This window comes from Musa acuminata, chromosome BXJ2-6 (genome assembly GCF_036884655.1).
Source record: "Musa acuminata AAA Group cultivar baxijiao chromosome BXJ2-6, Cavendish_Baxijiao_AAA, whole genome shotgun sequence".
Taxonomy (NCBI): Eukaryota; Viridiplantae; Streptophyta; class Magnoliopsida; order Zingiberales; family Musaceae; genus Musa; species Musa acuminata.
In genome coordinates this window covers 11,039,924-11,050,214 of record NC_088343.1, presented here as the reverse complement: position 1 = coordinate 11,050,214, position 10,291 = coordinate 11,039,924, and the positions used below count along the sequence as shown (strand labels likewise).

The following is a 10,291-nucleotide window of genomic DNA, read 5'->3' as shown; positions in this document are numbered from 1 at the left end:
GAAAAATAGTTCCTGCTGTTAGTGAATCGATGCTTGAACCGAAGCTGTGAAGTTTAGATGTGCATTTTATTGCTCAATAATATTCATCCTTCCATCATCATCTCGTAGGGCTTTGCAGCATTCATTGTTTCTTGCTCAGGAACGAGATTACAGAACTTATTCGACATATATCTTCTACAACACAGGTTCATGAGCTTTGGATACCTAAACATCGGGGTTATCCTGTCGGTTCGTTCTAATCTCCGCCATCGCCATTCGCCCCGCTCGCAACATCTTCTCCTCCGATGGAGGCCAATTATGGTATGTGCAACTTCTGAGGTATATAGGGTCTGCCAGGGGTGACGTCGGCCCTTGAGCTTTTCAGGGGTCGTTCATTCGGCTTGAGAACAGTCTTGGGGACCCACCAGCAATTGCTTTCAAATAGACAGGTACGCTTCGTGCTGGTGCACGCTCGAAATCCCGCCCGGCTTCCCTCTCTTTCCCTGACGAAAGGAAGTCAGCCAGAGGAGGTAATCGCGCTCCTACCTTGATCTTGCTTGCAGCACTTCGTTCCGGATTTCTCTCTTTTTCCGTCTTCCGCGATGCGAGGGATGATGGGGTGAGGTGACAGTCGCTGGAAGGGGAATCGCGATGATGAGGGAGGAGGGTGGATCTGCAGCGGAATCCCATCCGGCCCATGGTGATCTTCATGATCGGGGCGGAGGGCTTCATCGGATCCCAACTCTGCGAGAAGCTGATGGGGGAGACCCTCCTCACCGAGTTCGCGGTGAACGCCTACAGCGACGAGATCAAGCACATCTTGGAGCCAGCCCGCCAGGCAGAGCAGCACCAGCAGCATCTCCGGACACCCCTGGGTCGGTCGAATCCACTTCCACCGCCTCAACATCAAGTACAACTCCAGGCTCGGGGTCCTCATCAGGATGTCCGATGTGGTTCGTCTCCTATCCACCACCACCCCACCTTAGCCTCCTCTTGCCCTGATTTTCTCTTAAGATCTGCATATATGCTCGCTGTGTGTTCTTGGTGTTTCTCCTTAAACAACGAGAGAAGAATCTGATGCCCTTTTGCGGGTTTGTTCTTTTCCCTTTTGCGCACAGACGATCATGCGATCTGCACGCCGTCATATCAGAACACTCGTCCGCTTGATGCCATCTCAGCGATTTCATCGACGCGTCCAAATTTAAGAGTCACTTGCACTTCCTCAGTTTGACTGTCCAATTGCCGCTGATATCTTTTTCTTCAATTTTGTTGCTGATTAGGTGTTGCTCGGAGAACAATAAGCGGCTCACTCACTTCTCCACTTGTAAAGTCTATGGAACAATAATTAGGAGCGTCCTTCCAAAGGATCACCCGTAGACAGGTACCTGCCCTTGTGCCCCTTCAGTTGGATGCTGCTGATAATTATGTACGGTATAGAATCACATACGGAATGCAGAATGTTCTAGTTTTATCATCATAGCAGAACAGTTGATAATAGAGTGTCATCCCATAAATGATCGGCTAAAAGTAATGGATCCCTACGAGAATGTAAACATTAAAGAAATCTCACTTTGATTGATGAACCTTCACAATAGAGAGTCCTTTGATACCCTTTCTTGCTTATTTTAGTAGGGGATGAGCAACAACAAGGTTTCATAGCATTCCTCTCACTTGCAATACAATTGGGGTTGTTTAATGCTTGCCAAATTTGGGTAGTTGACTTTTGGCCTTCACATGAGAAATGTGTTTTGGTTGGAAGGGGATGATAACACTTTTGTTGATAAGATTTGTGTTGCTGCCCAACTGATAAGATTACTCATCTTTCATCAGGTATTGCAGTCTGAGGATTACCTAAAAGCTAAGGACCTAAAGTGAAGGTATGATGGGATCATTAGTTTCCAGCACCTATTTGAAAGAACTATTTAACTCTTCTTCTATAGTATGAATTCTGCTAATCGATAATGACCATTCTTGTCCAATTCCTAGAGAATTGCCTATTTTGGGAAAACGATGGCTTTAATTTTATCAGTAGCATAGCGTAGGCCCATTGATGGCTCAACCTAGAATTAGATATATTTTCACCATTGGATTTATTAACCATATGGTTGGTTGTCTTTCATGGTTCTAATTGCCCAGCTACCAGTTCTGGCACTAGTTGCTTGTTCCTTCTTATTGTTTTCTTCTGTGTGAATCTTGAAGATGCCCTGTTACCCAAGTTTTGCACAGCTAGTGGCTAATTCCTTTACCTTCTGTTTGAATTTTGAAGGTCACTATCTACATTGCTCTTTTCAAGACATCAGCATGCAAAAGCTAGTTGTATATGCCATACTACCTACTTAATTTGTTACAATCTAAAGTTTCTCGGTGTCTTTTCCTGACTTTTTATAACAAAGGAAATGAAAAGAATTCGACTTCACCCTCAGGAACATCGTGCATTGACAGCGAATTCTACCGTGAAGGGTGAAGGGAATGATGACACTGACAAACGGATTGTCAGCATGACTATTCTCAATAAACAACTTGGTATTCTCCATATACGCTTTATTTTAGTTTAGGTGTCCTATATGAATATGTAAAATGTAAACGTAGGTCGGAATCCAAGATATCGCTGTGGAACTTGCTCGAGTTGACTCTTACCTAGCAGGTGGACAATGGCAAAATCTACCGCGTCCACTTAGGTGCGTCTAACTTCGATCCTAGGAGACATTGTGTCTAAATATTGAGTCTATGCATAACTTTAGCTGTTTCCGATCCATATCTCCTTTTTAATCATTGAGTCTATGCATAACTTTAGCTGTTTCCTTTCGAAGTCACTAAATATGATGGTCATGCCCAAGTTTGCTAAAGGCTTGCGTTTCTTAACTATGCTTGTCTTGCTGTTGGCCTTTTAAGAACATACTACTACATACACAACTACTAGTTTAATTTTACCTATTTGCTAACTGTTGGATGTTGTGAGCTCATCTGGCTACAACAGGAGAGGCCGAGGGATTTACTTGATTTGTGAGTTGTTGCCATTTCTTTACTAGATATGTGAGAATAAAGAATTGTAGCTTACGCATTTGTTCAGCTTCTTTTGTCTTTTTCTTCCCCGCAAATGATGAGGATAAGTATAGCTGATACTGGTCAAATACTTTACCTGAAATGTGCATATGCTTCACCTTATTTTTTGGATAATCAAGCAGTCTACTTTGCAACAATACCCTTCCTATCACATAACGTTTATGTCTCATTAGAGAAGTGACACTCTTGATTTCAATTGCTTTTAGGTGCAACCGAATCTGCAACTCAACCTTCGTGGCCCTACATGTATCTGCATCGACATTATGACCACCAGGTAATACGACACTTGGTTAGGATGAACACATCATGTTGGCATACTCTCATGCACTCCTACAATGCATCCAGATCGACTGGAATAATCCTCAGTGGAATGAATGGTTGTCTCTCTCGCCTCAGCACGTTACCAGGCGGCTCCACCGAGACAAGTAAGCCACAAACCAAACTCATAGTTCTGTTTACATACATGCATACTGTGTGTGGCTTTTCCCAGGGTTATATGATCGATCCCATCGATCCAATAAAAAACCCTGCCTTGAGAAACCTGTGGATTTCGAAACAGTCCGCGGGCAGGGAAAACCATGGGCATTTTTCCGCGGCGGTTTCGGGTAACAGGAGTTACGCATTGCTGCTTGGACCCCACCTTTCTTATTGCGAGACGACTTTTGCTGCATGCTCTCCGCCACGGACCACCGAAATCGGATGTCATTGGACCTCGCACGGGCGATGCCATTCACTTCTTCGAGCCAATTGGACATGACGGCCGTCTGTTCGCTGTCGGAGGTAGACGCAGCCGAGTCCACCAACTTCACCCACAGGAAGTTGGAAAACATGCGACTGAAACCGATGGAATGCGAGGTCGTGATCCCTCCCCGTCCCTCCGATTCCGAAAACCACGTACGTACTTTACCACCTCAAAAACCGGCGGCACTCACAGCTCCACGCCCCGGAGAAGGACATGGGAGCGATGCCCATCGAAGCGAGCGGCGCTCTGCTCATGGTATCCTCCGTTTCCCTTTCGCTTTCTGACATTTCTTTTATGTGATTTCTGCGGTCCGCCAACGAAGAGCTGCGACGTAGGAGTAGAAGTCGTGACCCAGCATTTGACGCATCTTTCAGAGAACTGAGCTATATGATCTTCACGCTCCTGGGTGCTTCGGAGACTTTGCGACCCTCGGGGTTTCGTTGTTTCGCGCGCTTTACCGGCTCGGCGGCCGCCCCATGAAAAGGTAGGGCAGCGAAGGGAAGAGCAGCGAGAGCATTACTGTCGTAATTGATAATTATAGGAAGTGAATGATGAAGATGGATGGAGGGAATGGCGTGCCCGGGGGAATGCTGCCCACCAGCATGGGCTCTGGAGGATTGCTAGGCCTGGATATGTCTCTCCACCCTCACCAACAGATGCAGCAGCAACAGCAGCCGCTGCTTCATCACCAGCTCCAGCAGACGCACCACATGCTGCCGTTCCAGGCTCCGACAGCCAGTGACGGCGACCGCCAGGCCGAGCAGCACCCCGTGAGGCACGCCCAGTACGTGCCCCCGTTTGGCCACGTCAGGGATAAACAGCAGCCGGCCATGAGTTCCGAGGAGGAGCCCAGATACGGGGACGAGGTCGATGACCAGGTGGGGCGGGGAGGGATGTCGCAGCCGTCGCCGTCGGCCTCTCCGTGGCAGCGGATGAAGTGGACCGACGGCATGGTCCGGCTCCTCATCCAGGTGGTCTACCGCGTGGGAGACGACGGCGGTGGGGCGGCGGGGGAGCAGCAGCAACCCCAGGGCACTGTTGCAAAGGGCAAGAAGTCCTCGTCTGCGGCGGCGGCGGCGTCGGCGTCGGCGTCGGCGCTGCTGCAGAAGAAGGGGAAGTGGAAGTCGGTGTCGCGGGCAATGATGGACAAGGGGTTTTTCGTGTCGCCGCAGCAGTGCGAGGACAAGTTCAACGACCTGAACAAGCGATACAAGCGGGTGAACGACCTCCTTGGCAAGGGAACGGCCTGCCGGGTGGTGGAGAACCAGAGTCTCCTCGAGACCATGGACCTCTCCCCCAAGGCTAAGGAGGAAGCCCGCAAGCTCCTCAACTCCAAGCACCTCTTCTTCCGCGAGATGTGCGCCTACCACAACGCCGGAGCTTACTCCGCCTGCGCCGCCCCTCCCCCTCCGCAGATGCCGCCGCCCCATTCCTCAGATCAGCAGCAGCACTGCTTCCACCACCCGCCTGGCCGAGCTGACACGGCACTGTCCACGAGGAAGGTTGCAGGAGGTAGCAGGGCTGCCATCGTCGCCGACGAGGAGGGAATGGCGGAAGATATGGACGATGACGATGATGTGGACAGCGAGGACGATGACGACTACGATGACGAGGATGATGATGATGACGACGACATGGAAGAACACAACCATAAGCGCCACGGGCACCACCACCAACACAAGCACGACGAGGTGGGGGAGGACGAGGACAACAAGAAGCACAGGAAGACGGCGTCTCAGACGTCAGCCTCCCCTCCGCTCTCACTGACGCTGTCGTCGCCATCCAGCTCCGTGCAGCAGTTGCGGTCCGAGATGGTGGCCATGTCCGGCGGGGGTGAGCAGCAGCAACGGCAGTGGCTGAAGAGGAAGGCAGCGGATCTGGTGGAGCAGCGGGTGGCGTACCAATGCCGGGCCTTCCAACTGGAGCGCCAGCGCTTCAAATGGCTCCGCTTCAGCACTAACAAGGAACGCGAGATGGAGCGCATGAAGCTGGAGAACGAACGCCTCCGCCTTGAGAACGACCGCATGGCGCTGCTACTCCGACAAAGAGAGCTCGAGCTCATACAGGGAGGCGGCGGTGGCGGTGGCGTCTCCTCCTCCGCCGAGCAGCAGCTAATGCTTCAGAACACCAATGCCAATCCTAACTCTGCTACTACGGTCTAAAGCTTGTCTTCTTTGTCGCCCCAGGAAAGATTAAGACGGAGGAGGCTTCAATGCGCTGCATCGGGCAATTAACGTGCACATTCCTGCCTTTGCAATAGCATGATGGTGTGATGACCACAAGTAGACGCGAAAACCCGGAATGAGTTCTTTTATGGTATCTTTGTAATTTTTCCTTCACTTAAGTTTGGCGTTTTACTGTAACGAAGAACTGATACATTTTCGTTCACGAAATTCTGTGAAATTCAGAAACAAAAGAGTCGAAAATTCGTGGAATATAATAGTGTAAAGAATATAAATTAGAATTAGATGTAAATGTTATTGATAAAAAAATTAAAGATAGTACCAGAGGGAACGAGTGAGAGGTTTTTCGTTTAAATTTTGTTTCCCAAGTACCATTATTATAAAAAAAATTATATTTTTCAGTAATCGTCATATATATATATGTATATATATACATTCACACTTTTTTTGACTGTATATAATAATGCCTCATATAAAGAAATTATGTACGTTAGGTCATCAACATTGCATCATCATATGTGGATGTCGGTGGTTGACTTGAATTCGACTTGATTCGTATATTATTTATGCGGGGAATTTATTTTGCGTCGATTGTGTCATTGTTCCAGCTTGCTAGTATTTATTTTATTTGATTGGTGCTGCTTATTCTGACAGTCAATATGGTGCCTTTGTGTTTATTGGACGCTCGCCCAATATTGGAAGTGTGTGAATAGATTAACCCTTTATAAGCAGATTCAATTGTGGATTCACATGTAGAATCTATATTAAATCACCACGACTTGGGTCTCTTTCTTGGGCGGGACACCAAATTCATGTAATGTATCTTTACCGATTAAAATGTGGAGAACGCAGATTATTATTTACTATTTTGTGTTTCATGATTATATATTTATATATAGGAAAAAGATAAAAATTACTGAAATGATTGATGGATTATGATATATACGGGCCGGTTATAATCAAGAATAAATGTGAAAAATCATCAATTAATATGCAAATAATCCTTATCAGGAATGATTTTTCTCAAATATTCATAGCTTATGTGATCTCTTGGGATATGATTTTATTTTATCTAGCATACTCCATAAGATGGTACGTTGCCGATGATTAATATTAGTATTAAGATATAGATGAGAGTATAACTTCAAATATTTATGAATAATATATCCATTGTTTTTGTCCATGGGTACTTGAGATGCATCAAGAATTTTTTTTTTTGCCTTTGCGACGTTGATTATCCTCAGGGTGATAGAGACGGATCAAGAGAGGATTTTTTTAATGTTTGCGATGTTGATTTTTTTTATCATTTTTACATTAATAAAAAAATCATGTAACATTAACGTTGAATATGTTAAATCTCATATTTTGATGATTAAACCACTTGATATGTGTTTATGTTTTAATTTACGTTTTGAGTGATGCAGGATGCTTCCATCAAGATGAGACAATTAAAGAAGGAAAAATCATGTTGTGCCGAAGGAATATGTCAAAAGATTGGACGTCGGGCTAGTGGATCGGTCGACGTATCGACATAAGGCTTCGGGCCGTGGACTCGAGCATCGGGCCAAGAAAAGCGGGTATTGTGCCAAGGATATCGGAGTTGCGTAGTCAACTAGCCGTTGGGCAATAGACCGTAGGAGAGGACGATGCGTTGAAAAATCGGACGAAGCGTCGAGGGACCAATGACATGCCAGACAACTTAGTTAATTGCTTAGGATTAATTATCTCGATCGAAGTTTTCTTTTACATGTGCAGGATTAACTACAATGGAAGTAAGACATGCAACAGGACTTGCGTCGAAGTCAAGACTATGATCACATTGGGGGTTCGAGAGTTCGACAAAAGTCTTGACGGTCGTCAGAGGTTCTGCGGGAACAAATCCGAGAAGTGAGTTTGTCGGATGTTCGCTGGAAGTTCACCGGAAGCTCGCTGGAAGAAGCGATTGACGCACTAGCAGTAAATGTCTTAAGAAATATCATAGTTAGCATGTAGATTAAGTTAGGAATGGGAGGTGATCCCATTAACTTAATCTGGGGGCAATTGGGCCCTTGATAGATCCAAATTGGGCTGAATGGATCAACCCATTCGGACCAGAATTCCTGCTAGGCGGTGGCACCGCCCAGGAGATGGTCTCCCAGGAAAGCTGGGCGGTGGCACCGCCTAGGCTTAGTCTCCAAGCGAGATTGGGCGATGCAACCGCCTTAGTCAGGCGGTGGCACCGCCAGAACTCGGTCTCCTAGCTCTGTTAGGCGGTTGTACCACCCCAGTCAGGAGGGAGTACCTCCGGGACCCCGAAAATCCGGGAAAAGATACTTTTGAGCTCCAAATTCAAACCAGTTTGGGGCCTATATAAATCCCACCATTTCCTGTATGAAAGGGCAACCAAAAGCATTGAAAATTCAATCTTACTATGTGATATTTAGAGCTCAAAAGTGTTGTAAAGGCTATAAGTTCTCCTTCCTCTTTTCTTCCACGTTTTAATCTTTCAAGAGATGAGAGAAAAGTTTGTAAGGGTTGTCTCCTAAGCCCGTCAAAAGGAGTGAAACTGTAAAAGGGTGGTTGGCCTTCGCCTATTGAAGGAAGGCCTCTAGTGGACGTCGGTGACCTCATCGGAGGAGGAAGCCAAAAGTGGATGTAGGTCAAGATTGATCGATCCACTCCAAATCTCAGTTTGCATTTACTTTCTGTTTTCTATCTTAACTACAAACTGCCTCCATAGCTTTACTTTAACTGCACTTCGCCTAATCTAAGTTAAAGTGATTTCCGAATCAGCTTTCTTACATAAATCGTTTTTATCGTACTAACGTCGTTTTAAATCGTCGAAATTTTTTTGCTGCACTAATTCACCCCCCCCCCCTCTCAGTGCACTTGATCCTAACAGAATATATAATCATCACTTTTTATCTTTTTCAAAAAATTTATGGTATATTTTGGTAACCCGCCATTATCCACGATTACATTAGCATCAAGGGCAACACGTCGGAGCATACCCCCCCTCCCCGGTCAACGTCATTATGCAAAGGTCGAATGACGCCAACTGAGTACGACAACGTCCCGTAGAGACCAGGTCAACGCCGACCAAGTACAACGTCATCCCGTAAATATCGGGTCAGCGTGAAGACTGGGTCGACGCCGACCAAGGACTACGCCGGTCTGCAAGAGTTAGGACGACACCGACGGAGTACAACACCGATAATCATAAATATAACAGGTACGATTGGTCCTTGGCGGAAGGATAAAAATGCCTCGTGGGGCCGGTAACAATGGTCTTCGGCTCATTTTCCACCCAGTGCTAACAAGATCTTCGAAGGGGTCGAAGTCAGGAACCCCCTTCCCCACCTCGACCAGGGATCGGAGATAAAGAGGTAGGCGGCCAGCCAAGGGGAGCTTCCAGACTCTGAAGCCAGAGCCCAAGCCCGACCTCACCGGACGACGATCCCCACGCCCGAGCGTCGACATGGACGATCTTGTGCACTCAGGGCTAAACCAAACTGTGCTGACTCTCTCTGCCAGGACGTAAAGAATCACTATCAATAATGATCTCCAAAAAGATTGGACTATCACGATTAAGAATCACAATATTTTTTACATTATATTTCCAACCGCCTTCAAGGGTAGAAAACAAAGTCTTCTTTATTGATCGGAGCACCAAGAAGAGCAAGTTCATCAGCAATAACTTCAATATCATGAAGATACTAAGATAAGGCCTTTGAGTTAAATAATATAGTTTGAAGATCTCTTATCATAAAGTTTACTAATTTTAATCATGCATCTCCAAGGGGTATCATTAATTCAATGAGAGATGGTGTCGCTATTGGAAGGGATTAAAGCAACAAAATGTTTTTGTGAATCCTCTCCTGTCATGGAAAAGATAAAACAAAAAAAATAAAAGAAAGAAACAGAGGAGGAAAAAAGAAGGTCACGAGAGTATTTGGAAGTACAATACTACCAAAGATCTAAAGAAATATAAAAACAGAGAGATCGTGAGAGTCTTCGGAGCAACGGTGCCATAAAAGATCTAAATAAATATAAAAACACTTATGAGAACACCAAAATGACTATTTACTCATATGTTTTATATTACATGATTATATACTTATATCAAAATTGATAATAAAAAGTACAACCCATAGAATGACTATTGGAATATACATGCTAACATATTTGTGCTAATTATAATCAATAGTAATATAAAGAATTATGATTTTTTGTAATATCATGAATGAAATTTCTTTGATATTCATGATTTATATGATCTCTTTAAATACGATTTGTTTTGATGAGTTAAACGTATCAAAGCAACCAATAACTGCATCCAACAACA

The 10,291-nt window shown here is 45.5% G+C and overlaps 1 protein-coding gene across 2 annotated transcripts; it reads left to right on the top strand.

The window, feature by feature from the left end:
• On the top strand, positions 1-6,224 carry LOC135614784 (chromatin-remodeling ATPase INO80-like). Of its 2 annotated transcripts, XM_065112516.1 has the most exons (7): positions 1-104; positions 186-428; positions 543-932; positions 1,098-1,360; positions 1,810-1,856; positions 3,249-3,316; positions 3,388-6,224. In XM_065112516.1, the coding sequence occupies exon 7, from the start codon at positions 4,333-4,335 to the stop codon at positions 5,944-5,946; it is 1,614 nt and encodes a 537-aa protein (XP_064968588.1). In that variant the 5' UTR covers positions 1-104; positions 186-428; positions 543-932; positions 1,098-1,360; positions 1,810-1,856; positions 3,249-3,316; positions 3,388-4,332; the 3' UTR covers positions 5,947-6,224. The 2 variants fall into 2 exon arrangements, with proteins under 2 accessions (XP_064968588.1, XP_064968589.1); XM_065112517.1 differs by lacking the exons at positions 1-104; positions 186-428 and adding an exon at positions 436-509 and having other exon boundaries at positions 611-932.
• The last annotated feature ends 4,067 nt before the right edge of the window (positions 6,225-10,291 follow it).

Coding starts and splice junctions, on each gene's coding strand:
- LOC135614784 (XM_065112516.1), top strand. CDS start 4,333: ATGATGAAGATGGATGGAGGGAATGGCGTGCCCGGGGGAATGCTGCCC.